Source organism: Cervus elaphus, chromosome 12, assembly GCF_910594005.1.
Source record: "Cervus elaphus chromosome 12, mCerEla1.1, whole genome shotgun sequence".
Classification (NCBI taxonomy): domain Eukaryota; kingdom Metazoa; phylum Chordata; class Mammalia; order Artiodactyla; family Cervidae; genus Cervus; species Cervus elaphus.
In genome coordinates, this window is record NC_057826.1 from 2,882,883 (window position 1) to 2,910,810 (window position 27,928).

General features: G+C 42.0%; 1 protein-coding gene across 1 annotated transcript in view; it reads right to left on the bottom strand.

Moving 5' to 3' along the window:
- Positions 1-6,649: 6,649 nt before the first annotated feature.
- TTC8 (tetratricopeptide repeat domain 8) overlaps positions 6,650-27,928 on the bottom strand; it is a 62,864-nt gene continuing 41,585 nt past the window's right edge. The window contains exons 11-17 of the mRNA XM_043920208.1: positions 27,588-27,675; positions 24,815-24,925; positions 14,452-14,591; positions 12,933-13,107; positions 12,499-12,621; positions 9,729-9,812; positions 6,650-7,268 (exon numbers count right to left, since the gene is read on the bottom strand). Coding sequence (XP_043776143.1) covers positions 7,152-7,268; positions 9,729-9,812; positions 12,499-12,621; positions 12,933-13,107; positions 14,452-14,591; positions 24,815-24,925; positions 27,588-27,675 — 838 coding nt within the window. The 3' untranslated portion in view covers positions 6,650-7,151. The remainder of the gene's footprint in view (positions 7,269-9,728; positions 9,813-12,498; positions 12,622-12,932; positions 13,108-14,451; positions 14,592-24,814; positions 24,926-27,587; positions 27,676-27,928) is intronic.

A 27,928-nucleotide genomic window follows, 5' to 3' on the forward strand; every position in this document is an offset into this window, starting at 1 on the left:
CAAAATTTAGGGGACATCAGAGTCCCCGAAGCTTCCCTGGTGGCTCAGACGGTAAAGCGTCTGCCTGCAATGCGGGACACCCAGGTTCGATCCCTGGGTCGGGAAGATCCTCCGGAGAAGGAAATGGCAACCCACTCCAGTACTCTTGCCTGGAAAATTCCATGGATGGAGGAGCCTGGTGGGGCTACAGTCCATGGGTTACAAAGAGTCGGAGATGACTGAGCAACTATACAAGCCACAAGAATCCCCAAGGAGATCCAACCAGTCCATCCTAAAGTAAATCAACCCAAAATATCCATTGGAAGGACTGTTGCGGAAGCTGAAGTACCAATACTTTGGCCGCCTGATGCGAAGAGCTGACTCATTGGAAAAGACCCTGATGCTGGGAAAGATTGAAGGCAAAGAGAGATGAGGGTGGCAGAGGATGAGATGGTTAGCATCACCGACTGAATGGACATCAATTTGAGTAAACTCAGGGAGATAGTGAAGGACAAGGAAGCCTGGCGTGCTGCAGTCCATGGGGTCTCAGAGATTCAGACACGACTTAAGTGACTAAACAACAGCAGCAACACTGTATAAGATACAAAGCTAGTGGGGAGCTCAGCTAGTTGCTCTGTGATGACTTAGGTGGGGGGGATGGAGGTGGTGAGGTGGGAGGGAGATGCAGGAGGAAGGGGATATATGTATCCATGCAGCTGATTCATGTTGCAGAGCAGAAATGGACAGGACATTGTAAAGCAATTACATTCTAATAAAAAATAAATAACTGTAAAAAAAAAAAAAAAAAAAACTGGATTTGCTAATCAGAGTCATTAGTGCCCTCAGTGAGAGCTGCTTAGTAGGGGTGGGAGTTGAAGCCAGACTGAAGAGGGTCAGGAAACACAGGGACGAGGAGGAAGCAGGCAACAAGCATCCTCTGCCCTTTGAAGATGTTCTGACAAAGGAAGGAAGGTAGTACTGTAAAGAGACGGGTTTAAAGGCACTGGGTTTTTTTTTTTTTTAACAGGGAATGAGAGAAACATTTCAGCAGAAAGAAAATGCTGGTGCCCAGCATCATTTGAAATTTGAGTTTCAAACACTAGAAGAGGGTCTATCTTCTCTGATTTAAAACAGGAAAGATCGTTCTTCCCAATATCTAAGCGTGACTTTTCTTCACTAAGATAACACGGTCGTTCCTGTCATCTGTGCTGTGTGCTGTACTAAGTCACTCAGTCGTGTCCAGCTGTTTATGACCCCCTGGACTGTAGCCCACCAGGCGCCTCTGTCCATGGGGTTCTCCAGGCGAGAATACTGGAGTGGGTTGCCATGCCCTCCTCCAGGGGATCTTTCTGACTCGGGCATCAAACCCGAGTCTCTTCTTTCTCCTGCACTGGCGGGCAGGTTCTTTGTCAATAGTGCTATTTACATTATACCAATCAATTCCTGCTTATCAGTCAGGACTCAGGTAAGGGAAAGGATCACGTTATAAGAAATATAGTCCTTTATTCACATTTTATCACATTGTAAGAAATATAGTCCACACTGTAAGAAATAGAGTCCAGATAAGTCACCAGGGAAACCCAAGAATACTGGAGTGGGTAGCCTATCCCTTTCCAGTGGATCTTCCCTACCCAGGAATTGAACCAAGGTCTCCTGCATTGCAGGCAGATTATCAACTGAGTCCTTAAGGATTATAATTTCATCTTTAGTCCTTATTCTTTAATCTCAAGAGTTGGGCTTTAATATCAAGGAAGGGAAATGGCAGCATCTCTCAAAAACATTAAATTTTTAGTCAGCCAAAAATAGGATTAATGCTGTCAACACAGAAGGATGAAAACTGCAGTTATTTTCAAATTGATAAACTTTCCCCCTAATATCTGAGCCTAGGCAACCATTCTGGGACTCTGGAACATCTCCATGGACCATTTCAATTCACCTGTTCCCTAGAATTTGAAACTATCCAATAGTGGCATTTTCCCTAATTTCTGCATTCATTTTTTTCCAAGGTTGAGTCCTCTTGCACTAGTTCTAAAATCTTTGCTGTTTTTCTGAATGCTTAAAATCAATCCCAGTTGAATGCTCTTAATAGAAATCCCTCATTTTAATAAAGAGTTGGTGGTACATCAAAAGTAATGTGTGATCTTTATTAATCTTCCTATCTCTGGGCCATAAATTATATCCTGATGGGTGCTCTGATCCTGCAGAACACCATTTAGAAATATAACAGAACAGCAGTACTGCAGGGACTGGCTCAGATGTGACCCCCTTGGGAAGGAAGGACGTTTAACTTCAGCAGTCATGCAGGACAGGCAGTCTTCTTGCCATATCTCATTTTCATCAGCTGGAAGCTCAATAATGTTAATTTTGGCTGAACAGTTTATATATGGATTGGACACGTTTTTCATCATGGTAGAGGACAGTTGTTAACCTTCCTGATATAGCAGTGTTGGCACAGAAGCCAGAAGTTATGCAGCCCAGAGGTAATTTTGTTACAAAGATGTATGTAACCCCTGATGCAGTGTTATGTCATCATTCTGCCCTAAGCCATCCTGAGTCATTCTTTGCACTGGTGTTCACGTTGAATTAACATAAATTCAAGACAAAAAAATCTCTCTGTATCACTTCAGGAATACTGACACACTCATTTTTTTTGCTGTGTTAATTTGTTGTTCAGTCACCCAGGAGTGTCTCTTTGTGACCCCATGGACTGCAGCACACCAGGCCTCTCTGTCCGTCACTGTCTCCCAAAGTTTGCCCAAGTTCATGTCCATTGCATCGGTGATGCCATCCAGCCATCTCATCCTCTGACGCCTTCTCCTTCTATCCTCAGTTTTTCCCAGCATCAGGGACTTTTCCAATGAGTCAGCTGTTTGCATCCAAAAACCAAAATACTGGAGTTTCAGCTTCAGCACCAGTCCTTCCAATGAGTATTCAGGGTTGATTTCCCTTAAGATTGACTGGTTGGATCTCCTTGCAGTCCAAGGGATTCTCAGGAGTCTTCTCCAGCACCACAGTTCAAAGGCATCAATTCTTTGGTGCTCTGCCTTCTTTACGGTCCAGCTCTCACAACTGTACGTGACCACTGGGAAGACCGTGCCTTGACTATACAGACGTTTGCCACTGGAGTAATGTCTCTGCTTTTCAACACATTGTCTAGGTTTGCCATAGCTTTCCTGCCAAGAAGCAGTCGTCTTCGATTTCAGGGCTGTAGTCAGCATCTGCAGTGATTTTGGAGCTCGAGAAGAGGAAATCTGTCACTACTTCCGCATTTCCCCCCTCTGTTTGCCATGCAGTAATGGTGCTGGATGCCATGATCTTAGGTTTTTTAATACTTAGTTTTAAGCCCACTCTTTCACGCTTCTCCTTCACCCTCATCAAGAGACTCTTTAGTTCCTCTTCACTCTCTGCCATTAGAGTGGTATCATCCGCATATCTGAGGTTGTTGATGTTTCTCCCAGCAGTCTTGATTCCAACTTGTAACTCATCCAGCCCGGCACTTCTCATGACGTGCTCTGTGTATAGGTTAAACAAACAGGGTGACAGCAGACAGCCCTGTCGGACTCCTTTCTCAATCTTGAACCAATCAGTTGTTCTATACAGGGTTCCAACTGTTGCTTCTTGACCTGCATATGGTTTCTCAAGAGACATGTAGATGGTCTGGTATTCCCATCTCTTTAACAGCTTTCCACAGTTTATTATGATCCACACACTCAAAGGCCTTGACGTAGTCGATGAAACAGAAGTAGATGCTTTTCTGGAATTCCCTAGCTTTCTCTATGATCCAGTGAATGTTGGCAATTTGATCTCTGGTTCCTCTTCCTTTTCTAACTCCAGCTTGGACATCTGGAAGTTCTCAGTTCACATAACGCTAAAGTCTAGCATGCAAGATTTTAAATGTGACCTTACTAGCATAGGAGATGAGTGCAACTGTCCAATGGTTAGCACATTCTTTAGTACCACCATTCTTGGGAACCGGGATGAGGATTAACCTTTTCCAGTCCTGAGGCCACTACTGGATCTTCCAAATTTGCTCACATATTGAATGCAACACCTTGATGGCATCATCCTTTAAGATTCTGAATAGTTCTACTGGAATTCCACTGCATCCACTAGCTTTACTAACAGTAGGGCTTCCTAAGGCCCACTTAACGTCACTCTCCAGAATGTCTGGCTCTGGGTGGCTGACCACATCCTCATAGTCATCGGTTCATCTGGATGTTTTCATACAGTTCTTACATGTATTCTTTCCATCTCTTCTTGATCTCATCAGTGTCTACTAGGTCTCTACCTTTTATGTCCTCCATTGTGCCCATCTTCAGGCAAAATGTGGCCTTGGTGTCTCCAGTTTTCCTGCAGAGAGCTCTAGTATTTCCCCCTCTGTTTTCTTCTTCTAGATTTACACGCTGGTCATTGAAGAAGGCCTTCTTGTATCTCCCTGCCGTCCTTTGGAAATCTGCGTTTGGTTGGATATATCTTTCCCTTTCTCCCTTGCTTTTTGGTTCTCTTCTTTCTTTGGCTGTTTGTAAGGCCTCCTCAGATAACACATTACCTTCTTGCTTTTCTTTTTTCTTTGGGATGGTTTTGTTCGCTGCCTCCTGTACAATACTACAGACCTCCCTCCATAGATCTTCAGGCACACTGTTTACAAGTTCTAATTCCTTGAATCTATTCATTACCTTCACTGCATAGTCATAGATTTAAACTGTACCTGGCTGGCATAGTGGTTTCCCCCACTTTCTTTAGTTTAAGCCTTAGTTTTGCTATGAGAGGCTGATGATCTTAGTCATAGTCAGTTCCAGATCTTGTTTCTGCTGACTGTAAACAACCTCTCCATCTTCGGCTATGAAGAATGTAAACAAATTGATTTCAGTATTGGCCATTTGGTGATGTCCGTGTGTAAAGTCTTCTCTTGTGTTGTTTAAAAAGGGTATTTTCTATGACCAATGCATTCTCTTGGCAGATTCAGCTAGCCTTTGCTCTGCTTCATTTTCCTCTCAAGGCCAAACTTGCTTGTTACTCCAGGTATCTCTTGACTTCCTACTTTTGCATTCCAGTCCCCAATGATGAATAGAACATCTATTTTTGGTGTTAGTTCCAGGAGGTCTTCCAGGTCTTCACAGAATTGATCAACTCTAGTTTCTTCGGCATCGGTGGTAGGGACATAGACTTGGGTTACTGTGATGCTGAATGACTTGCCTTGGAAACGAACTGAGATCATTCTGTCATCCTTGAGGTTGCCCCCAACTACTGCATTTCAGACTCTTCTGCTGATTATGAGGGCTACTCCATCTCTTCTCTGGGATTCCTGCCCACAGTAGTAGGTATAGTGGTCATCTGAGTTAAATTCGCCCATTCCTGTCCATTTTAGTTCACTGATTCCTAAGATGTCAATGCTTATTCTCACCATCTCCTGCTTGATGACTTCCAATTTACCTTGACTCATGGACCTAACATTCCAGGTTCCTATGAAATACTGTTCATCACAGTGGTTAATATCCCCTTATTATTCAGTTTTACTAATGCATATAACAGTCATTTTAAATGATAGCTTTATTTACAGAAGAGACACTAAGAGATTTGACACAGTAGTTAAAAACACAGAATCAGAGTGCACACAGAAGTCTGCGGTCTACCTTATACCATTTCTTTATAAATAATGTGCACCTGGCTCCCACATATGTGTTCTTAACCACTAGAGTAAACGTGCTTTGGAATCCCAGTTCTGCCACTTACTGAGCCTGACAACTTGGGCAAGCTATTTGATTGCTCTGCGCTTCATTTTTCTCACAAGAAAAATGGGAATAACAGCGTTTCACAGGACTGCAATGGGGATGAAATGTCACTCCTTACCCAGGGCTTGAGCAGTGCTCAGTACACACAACATCCTCGGTAAATGCTAGCCACTGTTACTAGTTCTTATTTTAAATTAACTAAGAAAACAATTCATAATATAAAATTCGAACTTAAATACTGAATTGAGTTAGGAAATTTGACAGTGCTTGAGGAATTTCTTGCAAGCCAAACAAGCGGTAGCCTCTCATGGACACAACCGACAGAGGTTCCAGCCTGCAGGGCCGGGGCAGGTGTGACTCGGGGCCTGGCCTCCTCCCCAAGGTGAGATTCATCGACATATTCTCTGAAGTTACTTCCAGCCTCTAACAATCTTATGCTCTGCATTCACACCTCTGTGTTCCATCAGCTAAGCAGTACAATTTATATCATCAGAAACAAATACCCGTGAAATGGTTTTCACAAAGTTTAAAAATGAGAAGTACCATGGACAGATCCCACAGGCCAAAGCAGGACCGTGAGCGGCCCCACCCCTTGAACGCACTTCCTTGTGAGAGGCCGTCAGTGAGAGTTCCACCAACAGTGGAGAGCAGAGTCTTCCTAGGGTGTTACCACTCACGGTACTGGATCCCCCCTAACCTTCTCGGGGCTGACCACGCGGGACTTGTGGCTTATGACTCCGCTCCTAGTCCTGATATTCTTAGACTGACAACATGATATCCCATAAATTGCTTCTCAGGAAAAAGCAAAGTTGACGATACATTATTTAAAATAAAATTAGGATAATGACTTGATTTCTAAGACTTCATTTCTGGACTTCTGGAAAACGTGTTTCATCTGAGATGACTGAAACAAAAACTCATAAAAAGTAACAGAAGGATGGTGTTTTATATACATTTATTTAAAGCATAATATATAAGAAAATGTTGAATGTCTCACAAAGCATTTCATAAAAAACAGCTTTAAATACAACCTTTAATTTCTAAAGTCTGTACCAAGGGTAAGTATATAATTTTTAGCCATAAAAGTGCAACTTTAAAGGCAGATTTCACACCTCTTAAGCTACATGGTAGCTAATGGCCAACTGAAGGACATTAACAATGTGTATTTTTAACAATTTGAAGAAATTCATGAAAATGTTTTGTAAATATTGTAAACAAACATGTACCATATACTGTAGGAGGTCACGATCTGCTTACAAACAATTAAATCTTGTCTTTTAAAAATGACGTTATCTTATTAAGTTATTATTGTACAGTTTTAAACATTCTGGTTTAAATCCCCTTACGTCACCTTCACTAATATCAAGCACAGGTTTGTATTACAAATATACTACTTTTTCCCTAAATACATATATACGAATATATTTAGCTGAGGAAAAATCAGAGCGTAGCAAAATGCTGCTTTAACTGCTCAATTAAGCGTTGCGTGTCCATGTGAGCTGGAAATGCTGCCGCAGACTTCTGAGCAGCAACATAACTCCTCTGTAGATCTCCAATCTGTAAGGAATAGAAGATCAGAATAAGACCACAGAATGAGAACCAGAAAAAACAAGAAATGAATTAAAAAAAAAAAAATAGTATCTGCAAAATATAAAAACCCAAGGTAAATTGCTTGATTGCATTACTTTGATATAAAAATTTTTTCACCTAGATTACAATTCAGCCTTGAAAAAGTATGAAAAAAATAACCAATCATGTAAATAATTTCTGCTCCATTACAGTCTAGTTATGAACTCATAAACCTGTTTTCTTTTCCTGTCACTGATAGTCTCATAAAAATAAATTGACATCTGCATGCTAAAACAGCCAAATTTACCACAGACAATATGTTTTGGTTAGATTAATCTCTCTTAAGACAGAAAACTTGAGTAAAAACTATTGTATTTAAGATATAATAACATGCTCTGAGAGCTTTTAAAAGGTTGCTAGCATAATGGCAGAAGGCAATGGCACCCACTCCAGTACTCTTGCCTGGAAAATCCCCAGGACAGAGGAGCCTGGTGGGCTGCAGTCCATGGGGTCGCTAGGAGTCGGACATGACTGAGCGACTTTACTTTCACTTTTCACTTCCATGCATTGGAGAAGGAAATGGCAACCCACTCCAGTGTTCTTGCCTGGAGAATCCCAGGGACGGGGGAGCCTGGTGGGCTGCTGTCTATGGGGTTGCACAGAGTTGGACACGACTGAAGCGACTTAGCAGCAGCAGCAGCAGCATAGTAATGTTGGGAAGATATCCAGTTTTTAAAATTCATAAAGGGTATCTCTGATTTTCAATAAACTTTTTGGTAAAATCCAGTCCCAAAGAAAAACACATACTGTATCTGAGTCCATCTGGATGCGTCTTGATTCATGTATACACTTCTATAAAGAGAGAGCTTTGCAGTGTGTGCACACACAAACAAAAAAGATACAGATCATTCACTTCTGCTAGTTTTTTGGTAACACACATATGAACTAAAAAGTTATCTTTTCTTTTTTAAATCATAGCATTTCTTTTTAACATAGTAGGTTCTCTTATGGAAGTGTAGACTTTTGCTGACAGAAATATTCCATTTGCATTAAATATCATTAAAATTTAATAACACTCCTGAAAGTAATCACGGCTTCTTTGTGGTTTAACTAACGGGCAGCATGTGTGTGCATGCTTAGCTGCTCAGTCGTGTCTGACTCTTTGCGGCCCCATGGACTGTAGCCTGCCAGGCTCCTCTGTCCATGGGATTCTCCAGGCAAGAATACTGGAGTGGGTAGCCATTCCCTCCTCCAGGGGATCTTCCCAACCCAGGGACTGAACCCGGGTCTCCTGCATCGCAGGCTGATTCTGTGCCGTCTGAGCCACCACAGAAGCCCAAGTGGAAGCACAGTGCATTGGGAAACATGTGGGAGCTGGGTGTGAATCCTGAGTCTGCCCCTGCCATGGAGCTCCAGAGAAGTCTTTTTTTAAGTTCCAAAGCCTTGGCTTCCATTAGAATGTAAGCTGCATGACGCGGAAGTTTCTGCCTGATTTATTCACTGCTATCTTCTGTGCCTACAACAGCACCTGGTATGTAGCAGTTGTTCATACAAGTTCAACAAATGGAACATCAGTGGTATGAAAGAATGCGTAGGGAAGGCAAGGGTTACCTACATTGCAGGGTTGTTGAGAGAATTAGAGGTGTGGAGAGTACCTGGAACAGTGACCGGCACTTAACAAGCAGTCAAAAATGACAGTTTATGAAAAACAGCATATTTTATCTTCAAAACAGAAAACAGAGTGAATGAGCTCACATCATGTGATGAAAAATGATTTTTATAACTTTTTGGGTCTATAAAGAGTCTTCACATCAGCAAGCATTTTTAGCCATTTCCTTATCCTCAAAATTCATCTTCCATGTTAAAGGAAGGCTTACAAATAAAAGTTATTAGATGACTTTTCTTTCTTTCTTCTTATCGTAAAAGGACACATGGTTTCTTTTAGCTCTTAGATGTTAACTGACTTATAACAGTATCAGCAGTTGCTTCTCTCCTATATTGTTCGTTGCTGAAAGAGCTTTCACTAATATCCCTAATTTTATAGCACCATGCTAGACTTGGTGACTATATGACCTACAAATGGTACACAGGATTTCCCTGTAATAAACACTAATTACTAAATCCTCCCCAAACCAGGAGTTAATGAGCAGTTTTTCAATGATTAAATGTCATCTTTTAAAATATAAAATAATTCTTCTGCAATCCATAGTGGTATTAAGCTTAACTAATATTCAGTGATAAATATACTTAAAGTGTATTAAACATTCCCTTAAAATGAAGACATATGTGTACATAATAATCAAGTGTTTAGAAAATCATTTCTCTTAGGAAGTTACGGTTAGAATGTCCTTATTTATCTGTACAATTTTTAAAACCAAGGAAGAAAACAAACACACACACAAAAGAAGAAAACAAATAGGTCAGATGATAAATTGATAAAGAGAATACCTGATCAGAAATTGTTGCAAAGTTAAAATGTGGCTCGTACAAATTGGGTATTAAAGATGATGCAGTTTGTAACAGTGCTTTTGCCTGTTTAGAAAAGAAAAAAAGGAAAGAGAGACCAAAGGCATATGAGCATATATTAGCACTATATTGGTGATTTTTTTTCGGTAGAAGAAAACTTTACCCAGGAAAGGACTTTAAAAAACATGATTCTGTGATAAATATGGATGAATTTCTGTGAAATACAATTTACAGATATACAGTTAACTCCTTATATCTTGTCAAAGTTATGTTACAAATAAAATGCTTCAAAATATGGAGAAAAGAATAGAATTGACAAGTTATGTGAGAACCACTGTTCTTATAATTTACATTTCAATATGATGTACAACTCAAAAATATGGTCCTCTCAATGCTAAAAAAAAAAGTCTTTGTCAATCTAGCTTTTGTTGCTGTTGACTGATTTAGTAGGCTTTCAATTACCTCCTCTAATGCAACAACCAAAGCTGTTAAAAAACCACTGCAAATTCAGATTGCCACGTTCTGTGCTGGATGACAATGAGCAAGCATTTATTATACTGCTGACCTGAAAATGACAGCTGAAGGCAACTGAAAATGACAAGCCTTCCGTACTCTAAAGCACTCAAAAGACAAAACTCACAGCATGTTTTGTCACCTACAGGCTCAAAGGCTCCCTCATTGTAGAGACCACTGAGCGACGTGAGGAGCCTGTACGCTCGCTGTTAGGACCACAAACCCGGCGTTCCTAAGCTGCCAAAACAGCCTTCTGACTTGTAGCTAAACTTCTATGCATGACCCTGAGGACAAATCCTTCAATCTTTTTTTTTAAAGGAAAATAATAGTTTATATAAGATGGCAGATATTAATTTTATGATTTGCTAGTTTCTTTTAATTGAAGTATGTGTGTATGTGCTCAATCGTGTCCGACTCTTTGAGACACCATGGACCACAGCCGACCAGGCTCCTCTGTCCATGGAATTTTCCAGGCAAGAATACTGGAGTGGGTTGCCATGTCCTTCTTTCTCCAGAGGAACTAAAGTATAATTTTTAATAATAGTGAAACCTTTCACCGAAACATTTCAAATCAATTGCATACCATAGAAACTACAATAAGTAGGAGGGAAAGAAAATCACCAACAAGGAAACAGAGAAGATCATAAAAAGCACTTGCTTCAGATGGATACAAAGTCCCACGAGAGAACAAGTTCCCACTTGAGAGCAGTCAGCTTTTGTTTACAGAATACACAGCCATTCTATTTACTTTGGGAAAGGTTTGTGCAAGGACGGCAGCGTCCACTGAGGTCTCTCTGCCTGTTTTCTCAGGCTTAGCAACACGCTTCGGAGACCAGGCTGGAGGTCACCATCCCGGCGTGCTGCGCGCCGGGCCTGTGACCTCGGTCAGTTACTCACCCTCTCTAGCCTGTTTCATCATCTCTGACACAGGGAAGGAGCAGCTGTTTATCTTGAACGCCATTAACACGGTATGAGTGTATTTAGCATTTTAAACTTCCCATTAGGTAAATGATAACAAAATATAACTTATTAAGCATCTGTCGTGTGACTTTACTATTCCAAGCGCTTTACATGCACAAGAGGCTCACCTTCCCCAGAACCCCTTCAGGTCAGCTGCTGTGATGACTATTTTATTTATCATCTGCTCATTCTACCCACACTAAGCACCTCCCTAGTGCCAAGCAGAGGTTCTGATGTTGAAAATACAGCAGTTAGAAGACAGAGAAGGTCCCTGCTTTCACACAGCCAGCATTCTGCATCCCACACGCAGAGACTGGAAACATCTGATAAAATGACAAGTAGTGAAGGAGAAAGTACTAGGGGATGATACCGAGGGCTCCTTTAGACTGACGGTCAAGCAGGTCTTTCTGAAGAGGTGGTAATTAAGCGAAGACCTGAATGGTAAAAAGAAAAGGGTCCCTGTGGGATCTGAAAGGAGTCTATCCTGAAGGCCCCACAGTAGGAACGGGCCCGCCCAGCAGCCAGCAGCCTGGTGGCAGAGCGTGGTCTCAAGGGGTCCCAGAGGCCAGACAATGTGGGGCCCGGAAGGCTAAGGTTTGAAGTTCGAACTATTCACATATTCCGAGGGCAGGGAGGAGCCTTTGGAGGATGCTAAGCAAAGCAGTGAAGAAATAACCTTGTTGTTTAAAGCATACCCTTAAGGCTGAGCTGAGGAACATACATTACAGGGTGCACTTCCTTGCTGATGGGAGTGGAGACAAAGACCATACCCAGGAGACTCTTGTACTCATCCAGGCGGGAGACGACAGCGGCCTGGAGGAGCGGGCGAGGGGGAGAGAGCTGAGGATGTGTGCGTGGCACTGAGGGGGTTCACTAGAGGCACGGGGTGGCGGGGAAGGGGCACTTGGAAAAAAGAAGTCTCGGCGGGGGGGTGGGGGGGGTGGGAGGGGGTCCTAGGATGTGTAGGGCAGGTGGTCCTAGGATGCAGGCCTGAGCAGCAGGGTGGCAGACGGTGGGGGAGGGCTGTGAACGGTGGAATGATTCACCATGATAGGATAGACTGGGGAGGTGCAGTTTTGCCCTAATAAACTCGAGCGTTCTGTTTTGGACACTGAAAGGTTAAGTGACTTGTCCAAGGTCACGCTGCCAATACTGGGACTCAAACCCCAGCAGTCAGACCCCAGAGCTCGCTTTGAAACTGTCATGTGTGAAAACGGCTGCACACAGCAGCTGCTCTGGGAAGCGAGCAGGCTGTCCGTGGCCCGCAGGGCTGGCAGACCTGCTCCACGTGGCCCCTCCGCATCTCCAGCACGGCCAGGTTGTTGTAGGCCTCCGCGAAGCTGTTGTCGCTCACGAGAGCCAGCCGGAAGCACTGGTGGGCCAGGTTCATGTCCCCTACCCCCTGTAAGAGAAGAGCACAAACTGCACACACAAATCCGGCCACTTCCTCCTGCCGCCTCCAACCTCCTCGCCCCACACACACCTCTCCTGCCACCGCAGAGAAAACGACACGCCCCAACAAGGAGTCGGGTGTGACCTCTATGTAAGGGGATTAACCTGGGGATGTAAAACAAGTTTGGGTGACTCTCAGCAATCTCTAAATTGGTACAAGGACTGGAACCAAACCTGGATTTCCAGTACGTGAAAACTTCTTCAAGACTAACATGTGGCTACCTTTCCTAGAACAGAAACGGTATCAGGGAAACAACATACCACAGCAATATGTCCCAAGTTGTACCAGACGGCAGCGACCTCCTCTTCATCTTCAGCCAGAGAAAGGGCACGTTCAAACGAGGTCAGAGTCATATCGTACTGCTGGGCGTAGAAGCAACACAGCCCCAGGTTGTTAAAAAGCGGGCAGTTGTAAACACCCATCTGGAGGACTCGCCTTTTTGAAAAGAACACACCCACTCTGGTGTCAGATCAACTTTACAGACATTGACATATTTTTTACAAAGTTAGAAATGAATTCATTTTATCCATTTTTAATAACCTCCAAAGAACAGAAAGTATTATAGTAAGTGAGAAAGAGAATTCAAAAGCATGTCTTTTGTAATGGTACCAGTCATGAGAAATGTATCCAGAGGCAAAGTCAGAAATGATTTGTGTAACTATTTCCCCCCCACCCTGAAAAGCTTTGCTAGAATATCAAAATAATAAATAAATAGTCACATAAAGTAAAACCCCTATACACTTTGGCCTCATGCAACTTTGGGGCTCAGAAGGGAAACTTCTAAGACCTTCTGACCAAGTTCGAGGCCTTTGTTTAGCCTCCCGAGTTTTCGGCTGAGTTGGATTCTGGTTTTGGTTCCTTGTTTTGTGTGGTTCAGCCGCATCCAGTGACCGCCAGTGAGCTTCTCCTCGGGAAGACAAGACTGTCGGGAGATCCCGATGTTCCCCATTTAGCTTTCACGCTGCAGCTCAAGAACCCCATTTTGCTTCTATGCATCATTAATCCCAAAGGATGAGAGAGTTCAGACAAGCATGTGAAAATCACCCCAGCCGCCCTGAGGAAGCCATGATCTGCTCTGGGGGTAGGGGAGTAGAGACAGTTGTGTGTGCACAGGCTGGCATTCACATTATCATCTTTTGCGCTCCAACATATACTTAGAAAGGACTCCTGTCAGCTGCCAGTTATCTCCCTGTATATCACCCAAGGGCTAAAGAGGAAATCCTAATTTAAAAGTTAATCTCAGAAACCATCTATAGGATAAAGAAGGTATGTGCTCAAAGAACCAGTGAAAATAACTTATTTAGATTTTGCAAACATATTTGAACGAGAGTTAACAATACTTCACAAAGCTGGGATTCTGTTTTAAGGTGCTCATCAGAACTTTAGAGCCTACGGCCCACTGCTCTTTACAAATCACATTATTATTTTACCTTTCAGGTCTTGACACTATGTACAGTGGTATTAATGGAGGCAGTGATGTGGAAACTTCTAGTAACTGTTAAGCTGTTATTGATGACAAAACAGCCGATTCATATACACTGACATGGTGTTAAAAATAGGCATGTATCCAGGTGTGTTTCTGCAAGATGCTAAATACTTCTGCATTTCCAAGTTATTTAAAAATAGCTTGAATAGTCATAAAACATCTGGGTGCTTGAATTTTAAGTCTCATATAGACATGGCCCACACATTAATTCCCTGCATCTTCACTCTGTCTTTATCACTTTTCGAATCACATTTCACAGGAAAGCAGTTCTACAAACTGAAGGTAAAGTGCACCTGAAAAACCGGAGCGCTACTTCTGGCTGCTCAGCGTAGAAGTGGTCAATCCCAATGAATACAATGGCTCCCACGTGGGTATTGTCTTGTTTCAAAACCTCTTTGTAGTATTCAGCGGCTGACGACGTGTTGTTCATCTTCTATTCTCCATCAAAAGGGAAGAGCAATACTGTATTAATACTCAACAAGAAATTGTTATGATGATGACTGGTTTACATTGTTTTATTCAACTCAGTATTTTTTCCAATTCAATTATTTATTAAGAGCCTGCCACAGCCAGACTCTGTTCTGGGCCCTGGGGACACAATGTGAACAAAAAGATAAAATTACAGTCACCACCTTCCATCTGTAGTTCCGTACTCATGAGTTCGGTGAGCCATAGATCAAAAATATTTAGAAAAAAATTCCAGAAAGTTCCAAAAAAGCAAAACTTGAGTTTGCTGCACTGGAAATTATTTATATGCCATTTACTTTGTATCTCCAGCTATTTACATAGCATTTGTATTGCATTAGGCATTATAAGCCATCTAGAGGTGACTTAAAGTATAAACATGGGGACTTCCCAAAGGTCCAGGGGTTACCAATCCTCCTTGCAACTCAGGGAGTGCAGGTTCAATTCCTGATTGGGGAACTAAGACCCCACAGGCTGTGGAGCAACAACGCCCACGTGCTGCAACAAGAGAACCCACGCACCACAATGAAAGATCTCACATGAAGCAACTAACACCCAACACAGACAGATAAAAATTTTTAAATAAATAAAGTGTAAGATAGATGTGGACAGGTTATATGTAAATGCTCTGCCACATTATATAAGGGACTTCAGTGCCCACAGATCTTGACAACCCAAGGGTATCCTGGGACCAATCCACCTTGGACACAGAAAGACAGCTACACTATCCTTGAGGAGGTTACATCTGGTAGGAAGACAAGCACCTGAACACTTCCTATCTTAGAGGAAGGCCTTTCAGCTTTTCATCATTAAGTCTGATGTTAGCTGTGGGTCTGTCATACACGGACTTCATTATGTTCAGGTAGGTTCCCTCTATGACCACTTTCTGGAGAATTCTTATCATAAGTGGATGTTGGATTTTCTCAAAAGCCTTTTCCGGCATCTATTGAGATATGGTTTTTATTCTTCAATTTGTAAATGCAGATATTACATTGATTGATTTGCAAATACTGAAAAATCCTTGCATCCCTGAGGTAAATCCCACTTGATGATGGTATATGATCCTCTTAATGTATTGTTGGATTCAGTTAGTTACTATTTTGTTGAGGATTTTTGCATTTTCTCTAAGATCAGGAATGAGACAAGGAGGCCCACTCTCACCACTTTTATTCAACTTAGTATTGGAAGTCCTAGCCACAGCAACCAGACAAGGGAAAGAAATGAAAGGAATCCAAACTGGAAAGGAAGAAGTAAACGATCACTGTTTATAGATGACATGATATACATAGAAATTCCTAAAGAGACCACGAGAAAACTCCTGGAGCTCACCAATGAAGTTGGTAACACTTCAGGATACAAAAGTATATGTAGAAATCTGTTGCATTTCTATGCACTAACAACAAACTATCAGAGAAATTAAGGAAACATCCCATTTACCATTGCATAAAAAACAACAAAATACTAGGAATAAACTTACCTAAGGAGGTAAAAGACCTATACTTGGAAAACTTTATGACACTAATGAAAGAAACTGAAGACAACACAAACAGATGGAAAGATACAGCGTGTTCTTAGACTCGAAGAATCAATACAGTTAAAATGACTATACCACCCAAGGCAATCTACAGATTCAATTCCATCTCTATCAAAATAGCAATGGCATTTTTCACAGGACTGGAACAAATAATTTTAAAATTCGTACGGAGACAAGAAAGATCCTGCATAGTCAAAACAATCTGAAGAAAGAATAAGGAGCTGGAGGAATCATGCTTACTGACTTGTTACTGCACTACAAAGCTACAATAATCAAAACAGTGTTGTGCTGGCACAAAAAGAGACATATAACAATAGATCAATGGAACAGAGAGCCCAGAAATAAAAACCACATACTTATTATGGTCAATTAAGCTACCACAAAGGAGGGAAGAATATACAATGGAGAAAAGACAGTGTCTTCAATAACTGGTGCACTACATGTAAAAGAATGAAGTTGGAAAATTTTCTCACACACACACATATATTCAAAAATAAAGTCAAGGACTTAACCACTGGTGGTCCAGCAGTTAAGAATCTACCGACTTATACAGAGGACAGGGGTTCGATCCCTGGTCTGGGAAGATTTCATATGCTTCAGGGCAACTAAGCCTGTGTGCCATGGCTACCGAGCCCACATGCTGGAGCCTGTGCCCCACAACAAGAGAAGCCTGTGCATGGTGATGACAGGCAGCCCCTGCTGGCTGCAGCTCAAAACGGACTAAAGACCAAGATGGAAGAGCAGAAACCATAAAACTCCCACAAGAAAGCACAGGCAGGACCCGCTCTGACACACAGCACAGCGCTACTTTTTTCTGGATCTGTCTCCTAGAGCAAAGGAAAAAAAACAAAAATAACCAAATGGGACCTAAATAGCCTTAAAAACTTTTGCCCAGCAAAGAAAACCATTGACAGAATGAAAACCACTTAATGAATGGGTGAAAATGTATGCAAATTATGACTGATAAGTGGCTCATATCCAAAATATACAAACAGTTCATACAATGCAATATCAAAAACTAAGTAGCCCAATTAAAAAATGGAGAGAAGGCCCGAGTAGGTGTCTTTCCAAAAAGGACACTCAGACAGCGCCAGCACTCCAGAGTGTGAGGCTTCACTCAGCGCTACAGGTGCCAAACGTGGCGTATTCATCTACTCGGGCTGCCGTGACAAAATACCATAGACTGAGTGGCTTGACCAACAGAAACTTATGTTCTCCCAGTTCCAGAGGCCAGACACGCAAAGTCACAGAGCTGACATCACAGAGTTTCAGTGAGGACCTTCCTCCTGGCTAGAGAGGGTCACCTTCTCACTGCATCCTTGCATGAGAGAGAGAGAGAGGACAGCCAGCGTCAAAGCGCTCAAGTGCTTTCCAGTGTCTTTTTAAAAGTATTTTTACAGTGTTGTGTTGGTTTCTGCCATACAACCACACAAATCAGCCATAATTATAAAAAATCTACCCCCTCCCTCCCGAACCTTCTGCCGCTCCCCTCACTCCAGCCCTCTGGGTCGGCACAGAGCCTCAAGCTGGGCTTCCCGAGTCATACACAAGCTCTCACCAGCTACCCATCTCACACGTGGCAGGGTGTAAATCCCACTCTCTCCCTTCCCACTGTGCCCACAAGTCCATCCCCTACATCTGTGGTGTGTGTGTGTGTATATATATACACACAATGGAATATTACTAGGCATAAAAAAGAACAAGTTTGAGTCACTTCTAGTGAGGCAGATAAACCTAGAGCCTGTTATACAGAGTGAAGTAAGTCAGAAAGAGAAAAACAAATCTCATGTATTAATGCATACATATGGAATCCAGAAAAATGGTACTCATGATCCTGCCTGCAGGGAAGGAATGGTGTCTTGCCTTATAGAGGCACCTGTCTTCCCTGGTGGCTCAGAGGTTAAAGCGTCTGCCCCCAATGCGTGAGACCTGGGTTCAATCCCTGGGTCGGGAAGATTCCCCTGGAGAAGGAAATGGCAACCCACTCCAGTATTCTTGCCTGGAGAATCCCATGGACAGAGGAACCTGGTAGGCTACAGTCTGTGGGGTCGGACAGGACTGAGCGACTTCACTTTCACTTCCACTTTCAATCCCATCACGAGAGCCCACCCGCATGAGCTCATCTAACTCTAATTATCTCCCCAAGGCCGTTTCTAGACACCCTCACACAGGGGGTTGGGGCTTCAAGGTAAGAATGGGCCGGGGTGGGGAGGCAGAAAATTCAGTCTGCCACGGTGCTAATACCCAATTCAAAGACTCCAGCCCGAGCGGTCAGTTGTTTCAAGGCTTTTGGCTCTATAAAATTGCCTTAGAAGTTTGCATCTGTTAACCTCATACTCCTAGCTTGTCCCCCACAACACTCCCCCTTCCCTTTTGTAACCACTAAGCTTGTCTATGTCTGTAAGTCTGTTTCCACTTTACATACCTGAAATTAAGACAGTATTGTAAACAATTATACTTCAATTTTTTAACATGCCTTAGAATCTTTGCATACTTGATTGATGGTCATGGACTTAATTTATGTAATCTCTAGGAATTTTAGGCTGAAACTAACATGTTTTAGGGGGCTTCCCCACCGGTTCAGTGGTGAAGAATATCTGCCTGCCAATGCAGGGGATGAGGGTTTGATCCCTGGGTCAGGAAGATCTCCTAGAGGACATGGCAACCCACTCCAGTACTCTTGCCTGGAGAATCCCACGGACAGAGGAGCCTGGTGGGCTACATTAGATGGGGTCGCAAAAGTGCTAGGCACGATTTAGCGATGAAATACACACACAATGTGTCTTTGACAACCTTATATGAAGTATTTCAAAATTGTTAATATAAAATATGTGTTGATATTAAACATACTTAAATGTACATTTAAAAATCTCATAAGTAGCTATAAACAGCCTCCAAATGGGTTGTACCAGTGTACGCTCCCAGCAATGATGTTCACGTGACCATTGTTCCTCTACACCCTTGACAATCTTAAATGCCATGAAACTTACTCATCTTTGTTAACCTGATTAAGTAAAAAGTGACACTGTTGTTTTAATTTTTATTTCCTTAATTATCACTGAGGTTAGACACTCAACACACTACACATTTCTTTTTCCGCAAACTGCAGATCCGTGCCTTTTGTCAGTGTTGCTATCCCATCTCTTGTTCTCTTATCCTTGGTTTGTGTGTGTGAGGGGCTTGGGTGGGGAACCCGCCCTCTGGGCTGAGGAGAGCTGGAGACACAGCTGTGGCTGCAGGGTCGCTGGGCGCTGCCTGCTCTCTCCTCTCCAACACAAAGAACGCGCGCTGATGCGGACTTCCGCTCACAACCCAGGAGGGCCACGTGTTTGTGAACATTCCCTGCAGAGGGAAAGCACAGGTGGTTTGCTTGAGTCCTTCCAGATGTGTGCTAAGCAGCAGCAGGATGAAAGGGCGGGGGTGCCGCCGGACTGCCGCTCGAGTCTGGCTGCTGTCTCAGCTCTGCACTGGAGACTTGCGTGGAGAGCGGCCACAGGTCACCGCGTAGGCTGCAAGGACAAGGGCCATTCCTTGCTTTTACCCCCACCAGTGCTCTGAGGAAATACCTGTCGCAGTTTCCATGTTTATGTTCTTGACCAAAATGAGGAGTTATAAGCGTGGATGTGCACATTTATGTGTCAGTGTGTAATTCTCCCATCAATCTGTAACCCGTCTGAAACCCAGCAATTGCTGAGCAACATATAAACTGAAGACAGTAAAAGCAGCCTTTTTCCCCTGTCCCAGGTATGGCAAATATGTTCCCTGTTTGATATTTACGTGTTTTGTTAGGGTTTGCTTTTATTTGTATTTTCGTTTTTCAGTATAGAAAATTTAACCTTTATGTTCTCATACTGATCAGTTTTTTCTATTGTGACTTTCTGAATTAGTATCATGTTTAGAAAGGTCTTCCCCAGCCCAAGTTTATATAAATAATTCATCTCTTTTTTCTTCTGGGACATTCACGGTTTTAAATCTTCGAGTCACCTGGTAGCAATGGGTTTATATAAATAATTCATCTGTATTTTCTTCTGGAACATTCACGATTTTAAATCTTTGAGTCACCTGGTAGCAATAGGTTCCTCTTCTATTTTTTTAGTATTTATTTATTAGGCTGCCATAGATCTTCATTGTAGCATGCAGAACCTTTAGTTGCAGCATCTGAACTCTTTAGTTGAGGCATGTGGGATCTAGTTCCCTGACCAGGGATCAAACACAGGCCCCTTGCCTTGGGAGCGTGGAGTCTTAGCCACTGGACCACCAGGCAAGTCCCAGCAATGTGTTCTTTCAGTATAAGGAATCATTACTCAGCCAGCTCTATTTTGAAGCTATTAAACAATCCAGTAAACCAGCTGGTTTAATAGACAGTCTTTATCACATAAATTTTCATATGTATGAATACACACAGGTTCTAATTCTGTCCTTTCTTTGATCTATTCCAGCATCAGAATTGTTTATAGTAGCTCGAGAATAAATTTTATTAATGTAGATTTAAAATAATATCTTCAAACATACAAATGTCACTTCAAGTATATAAACAACACTGATATCATTTAAGTGATTTTTATAGTAGTTATTAGTGGTTATTTTTTTAACTAATCCACAGAATTAATTTAACACAGATTAGAGTTTTAGTTATTTAAAACAAAACTGTAAATAACTTAGGGAAGTGAATTTTGCTATGATTCTCAAACTCTGTTATACATCAGAATCACCTAGTGAGCTTGCTCAGCAGACAAAAAGCCTGTATCCCACTTTCCAGGACATGTGAGTCAGGAGGAGGAAGACGGGCCTCACTCTCAAACACTCCCAAAGTCATTTCTATACACAGTAATGTTCAATATTGAACACAATATTGTTCATGAGAGCAATAGTTCCTAGGGTAATTATTCAGTTTCAAACACCTTTTAACATTTGCAGCGTGCAGTGCTTAGCCACTCAGTCGTGTCCAACTCTTTGCAACTCCTTGAACTGTAACCCGCCAGGCTCCTCTGTCCATTAAATTCTCCAGGCCAGAATACTGGAGTGGGTAGCTTTCCCTTCTCCAGGGGATCTTCCCAACCCAGGATCGAACCCAGGTCTCCCGCATTGCAGGCAGATTCTTTACCATCTGAGCCACCACGGAAGCAAGAAAGGCCTTTATTTGAACCTTTTACCACAGAATAGTTCAAATAAAGGCCTGCCTTTCAAATGAATAAACAAAAGGCTCCAAGAAAAAGTAAAACCACAACCAAATAAATTTAGCAAGGATAAATCATTTTAAACAACCTTCTGTATAGAACAAGCAACAAATAATAGGCAGCACAACATGTTCATTTAAAAGAAACAAGATCAAAATGAAAGTGATAAAAAAAAAAAAAAGAACATAAAGGAAAAGAATCCCTCCAGAGAAAAGTATGATATATATACAAAAATCCCTAAAGGCATTATGCTGTGTAAGCTCCAAGGCTAAGAACCAAACTCTACTAATTAACCCTCAATCCACTGTCACATAAAGAGAAAAGGAACACAATGGAAATCTTTGTAAGGGAAACTTTGCCATAAGTGAAATTAACCATGTAAATTCAAGCGGAAATGCTGCATCCCGCTGTTCCAAGTCTGTGCTCAGCCCTCGAACACCCTATTTGTACATGATGTCATCCTCAAAACTAGGGTGCTCTCTCTTCATTTCTTTCTTTGAGTAAAAATTCAGATTCTACTTTTTCTCACAAAGCCTTCCCCTGTCACCCTGACAAAAGAATGTGCTCCTCCAAGTCCTGGCCAGACCCAGAGCAGGGGAAGGAAGGAGGAGGCTGATGAAAGAATCCACTCCAGACCCGCTCCCTGTCCCAGCCATAGCAACGATCACTGTGATGGGAGCCTAGAAAGAATCCTTCCCGCCAGTTCCTTCTAACAGCAGCTCCCACCTGAGAAGGGCAGAAGGAACAAGAGGCACAAACAATTCCAACCTCATCGAGACAGTCAGCACTATGAACTCCACAGCTTTCAAACTGATTCTATTTCCTTCCTAAGCTTCTTGGTCACACAACTAAAGATACAGAGATACTGATAATGCTTTTTTATAGAACGGTCAAAGGTTTCTATTTACATGCTTATCAAAATTACATTTCACAAGGAGGAGCTATTTCTAAACAATTTAAGGATAATATCTGTTGTTTTCATGTTACAAGTAACACATGTTGATTACAGAAAATCTGGAAAATAAAACACAAACCGTTCACACACTACTACCCAGGTATGGCGACTACTAACACTTTCCGTTCTTTTTTCTAACAAAATAATTTTAAAAGATCATACCCAGCATTTCAAGGAATTTACAAGAGAACAAAGATGCTTCTGTTCAATACTGTAGTGGAAGGTCCTAAACAGTCAGGTTTTTTTTTAAGTAAAATAATTGAAATTAAGAGATAAAACTGTCCACATTTACACATGATGGTTGTTTTACTTAGAAAATCTAAGACAATCTATGATAAGTTATTAAAAAGACTATTTAGCCAAGTTTTAGTGTCAAATCAACTTAAATTAATACATTCCCATTCACCAGAAATGACCATAGAAAACACAAGAGGAAAAAAAAAAGCAGTTCATTCACAATTTTACCTACAAATGCATCTATGCAGAAAAGAGTTAACACAGTAGGCCGGGACTGCTCCTCTTAGAAAGGCCTGCTTGAGAGCTGGCCCTTGGTGAGTGACTTAGACCTTGGCTAGGGCCCTGTGTGTGTGCGTACGTGTGGGCTAAGTCGCTTCAATCGCGTCTGACTCTCTGTGACCCTACGGACTACAGCCCACCAGGCTCCTCAGTCCATGGGGTCCTCCAGGCAAGAACGCTGGACTGGGTCATCATGCCCTCCTCCACGGGATCTTCCCGACCCAGGGATCGAACCCACATCTCTTACATCTCCGGCATTGGCACACGGGTTCTTTACCTCTGGAGCCACTGGGAAGCCCAGCTAGTGTCCTGTGCTGATACAAAACTTTCCCCAAATGACAGCGTGGCTCTGTACACCTGAACTGTGCAAAGTGCAGGGCATGTGGTGCATGAACGCCTGCTTCCCTTCTGGGAGCCTGGGGTCCTGGTACCTGACAGGCAGATGGTGCCTCTATGGACAGCCCTGGTAACAGACTGTTGTTCCGTTGCTAAGTCACGTCCAACTCTTTGAAACCCCAAGAACTGCAGCACACTAGGCTTCCCTGTTCTTCACTGTCTCCCGGAGTTTGCTCAAACTCATGTCCACTGAGGTGGCGATGCCATCCAACCTTCTCATCCTCTGTCGTCCCCTTCTCCTCCTGCCTTCAATCTTCCCCAGCGTCGGGGTCTTTTCCAATGAGTCGGGTCCTTGCATCAGGTGGAGCTTCAGCATCAGCCCTTCCAGTGAATATCCAGGGCTGATCTCCTTTAAGATTGACTGGTTTGATCTCCTTGCGGTCCAAGGGACTCTCAAGTCTTCTCCAGCACCGCAGCTCGAAAGCATCAGTTCTTCAGGGCTCAGCCTTCTTTATGTGATGGACACCAGGTCTCTAGTGAACTTTCCTGGCAGACAGTGCTTCATACATGTTCCCACAACTTGCAGGAAGAATCCAATGTGTCCTCTGTGGCTCCACCAGGGGTCAGGAGTCGGCGGAGGGGAACTCTTGAAAGCCAGTGTCTGGTTTCCTCTGAACTTTGCCCCACATGCCTTTTCCCTTTACTGGTTTTGCCTTGTACCCTTTTGCTACAAAAAATCATGGCTATGAGCACAACTGTGTGCCAAGTCCTGAGACCTAATAAATCACTGAACCTCACAGTGTTTTGGGGACTCTCAACATAACATTTATGAAGTTAATTACAAAATATTCATTGAAGGACAAAAAAGAAAAAGACCTAAGTAAATGGACAGTTATATCATGAACCCCAGTGGGAAGAAAGGCACCCCCCTCATTCTCATATTCAATGCAATTCCAATCCACATGCCAACAGGGTTTCTTACTATGGAAGAGCAAAGGGCCAAGAATAACCAATTGTGAAGAACAGGTGGCAGAATTTTCCCAACCTGATATCAAGAATTATTATGAAGCTATCTTAATTAGGCAGCAGGGAGAAGAACTCAATGGAGCTTTTCATGAAATTTGCCAAAAATGGCTCTAAAATTTATTAGAATAAGCAAAAGTCCAAAATAGCCAAGACATTCCTAATGAAGATGAACAAAGCGCCCTACCAAAGAGTATGTATAATAAAGCTACAGGAGTTAACATGATATAATATCGGTACAAGGATAGACAAGCAGACCAATAGAACAGAAGAGAAAACCCCAGAATATATCTACCATATACATAGAAAAAAACCCGATGCTTGACATTACAGTCCGGAGAGAAGGTTCAGTTAATGCTGGGACAACCATAAGGAACAATACATAGAGACAATACATAGGGAAGAGCTAATTTAAATTCCTCTCTCACACCATTCTCTATACCCTTCTGTATGTCTGAAATACTTCATCTTAAAAACTTAAGTTTGTTTAATGCGTACACTAAAATCTCTTATTCTGTTGGTAAATCACTGGCCAACAATCATAATTATACAACCTGTTACACTTTACAAGACCCCAAGGGACTATGAACTTACTTAAGTAGCATATAACCTCAATTTTATATCAACTTTTTGAAAGATAGGAACCTTACCTCATAGATCCTGGCAATTCCGTAAAGTAAGGTTACCTCTCCTGGAAACTTGTTTAAGCCTTGTTTGAAAAGATTTATAGCAGTCACGGGTTGATCCAATGAGATGTAAACCTAAAACCAAGATACACTTCAACAGAAGTACTGCTTCTTAAAATAACAGTATTCATTATGACAAATTTAAAATTATAGATTAGTAACAAATTATCTCCTAGATACTACAGTAAACATTTTTCAGAAATGTGTAGGATCAATTTCCAACAATGACGTTACAGTTTTATCTCCTCATGCTGTATGTGACACATTCCCTCATTTATTCCTCCAGCAAACACTTGTTGTGGTCTTACTACTGTCACACAGACTAGACAGTAACCAGAAAAGGATGCAGATGTACGGCAAAAACTCTCACATACTGTAAAGCAATTATCCTCCAATTAAGATAAATTAATTTAAAAAAAAGAGAGGATCAAGGGAAAATCTTTTTGAGGATGGAACAGACGTAAGTGTGTCTATAGGCGGGCATGAAGGACTAATTGTGAGGCTGACTGTGAAGACGCTGGAGAAAGAGGGCATGCCCTGTGGGAAAGTCTAAGAAGGAGCAGCCGGGGAAGCCTCTGGAGAGGGTGGTTTGGGAGAAGAACCCTGAGAAGTAGACAGGAAACACATGTGTAGGGCAGAGGGTCAGGGAGTTGGGAGGGTTAGCACTCGATACTCCCATTTAACAGTTTCCACCACTGAATTAGAAATTAGAAAATTCAGCGTGGATAAACCATAACTTACTAGGAGTTTCTAAAATGAGAATTATAGCTTTACCTATAGAAACATAAGATTATGACACTTTTTTTTCTTCATGTTCTTGGATCCTCCGTTTCCTTCTAAATGTTTAGACTGTGCTTTGAAGAAGCCCAAATGGAGACACACAAAACTGCCTAGAGTGTTTATTGATAAAGAATGAGACTAGAGGAAAGGGCATGGATAAAAACTTTTCAATTTTTACCTTACATGATTCTGAATTGCTTTTTAAAATATAATAAATATAATAAATAATGTAATTCCATATATGAATATAAAATATTTAATAATTCTTAAATTAACAAGCTTAAATCATAAGAAATAACGTTCCTAAAATCTGCTTGGTCTCTATTACTTAGCAATAATTCCTTCACATATTAAAAAAAACAAATAAATTGTAACCCTATATAGTCACATAGGCAACAAAAGAGTTAAGCAAATCAACTGATGAAAAAATAATGAAACAATGTATTTAACAATAGTTAAAAAGTACATTTTTAACCACATGGCAAGTAATTATCAATTAAGAAGATAATAGTCATATACTGTAACCTGAATTATAATTTCAAGCTGTCAGAAAACTTTACTGTGATGTATAGAAACCTTTTTAGAACTTAACATATAATGTATAAAGACACTTAGAGTTTCAGACATTTTTTTAAAAAACCACTATAAACATACTGAGTTAGCACAGTAAGTTTATATGGCAGAACTTCCATTTGATTCTGTTAGTATGTTAACATTAATACCTATTCAGAAGGTAGTAGCACTTCCTTCTGGAGAAGGCACTGGCAACCCACTCCAGTGTTCTTGCCTGGAGAATCCCAGGGACGGGGAGCCTGGTGGGCTGCCGTCTGTGGGGTCGCACAGAGTCAGACACGACTGACGCGACTTAGCAGCAGCAGCAGCAGACGCATTTCCTTCTCTGTCTCATCTTCTTTTCAACCTCCTTGACAACCCTTTTTAAGTTTAAGAAATTCTTAAAGATATATTAGTAAAGGTGACGTCCTAAGCACCACTTCATCAAACGCTTCTTTGAAAGTAGCCTTGGTGAGGGCAGAGAAGTCACGGATTCCAGCAGTGGACATTGCAGGTGGCCCTCCACCTCCGCTGTGGCGGTGGGGGGCGCTCAGGCGCTCTAGAGTCAGAAGGCCCTGGGTGTCAACTGCTGGGGTTTAGTCGCTCAGCTATGTCAGACTCTTCTCTGACTCCAGGGACTGTAGCCCGCTGGGCTCCTCTGTCCATGGGACTTTCCTGGCAAGAATGCTGGAGTGGGTTGCCATTTCCATCTGGAGGGGATCTTCCTGACTCAGGGATTGAACCCCCGTCTCCTGAGTCTCCGGCAACGACAGGCAGACTCTTTGCTGCGGAGCCACCAGTGAAGCCCCCTGGGTTTGAATGCTGGCTCTCAAAAGGCAAGTGAGACTGCAAATCTTCACGTATCCTCCTAAGTATCCTTTCCCTTAACAGTACAAAGGAAATCCACTCTGCGGTGTTGCTAAGAAAGTTTAATTAAATTCCATGTGAAACAGACTTGATAAAATACCTTACACCGAGTAGGTGCTCAATAAAGGGGAAATACTGTTTTTATTATAATGGCAGAGCCAAAAAGTGAAAACATAAAACCTACATAAAAACAATCCTGTTCTCTATAGTCTGCTGACATGGGAAATAAATGTGTTGTAGAAAAACACCTCTCTGGGGCTTGTGACCCCTGGGGATAATAAGCCTGTAGCATTCTTCTGATCTAATGGGCAATACTTCAAAGGGGCTGTCTTACTTTTCATGGCAACTGATTTTTCCTGAGATGGTTAACCTCCGTATGCGCTCACCTTTCCCCTTACCATTAAAAGAAAAAAGTTAAGTCTGAACACATTAACTTGTCAACTGTCCTTAAAGAAACTGGCAACTCTCCCCATACGCTGGTCAGAATTTAAACATTTATCCAGAGAAGACAAATTCCACTCAATTTCAGAGTACTTACTTTTGCCAAGTAGAGAAATGTATCTACCATTTCCTGCTCCTTCAGGGCTGATTTAAATTGTTTCTCTGCTTCACGATACAATCTTAACCTAAGAACAACCATTTTAAAAAATTAGACATTCGATTTAAAACAAATAGGACCAGCATCCATTCATACCCTGACGATACAAATTAGAGACAAATTACATCTGTTAAGAGTGAGCATGTACCAAGAAGGTGATGTTACATGCACACACGCATGTTTACACAGGTTAGAAAAAGAGATGCCGGCATTCCCATATTCACTGTCTGGACGCTTAAACGGGCTGCAGAGTCTGTCTGAAGCCTAATCACAGCAGGATG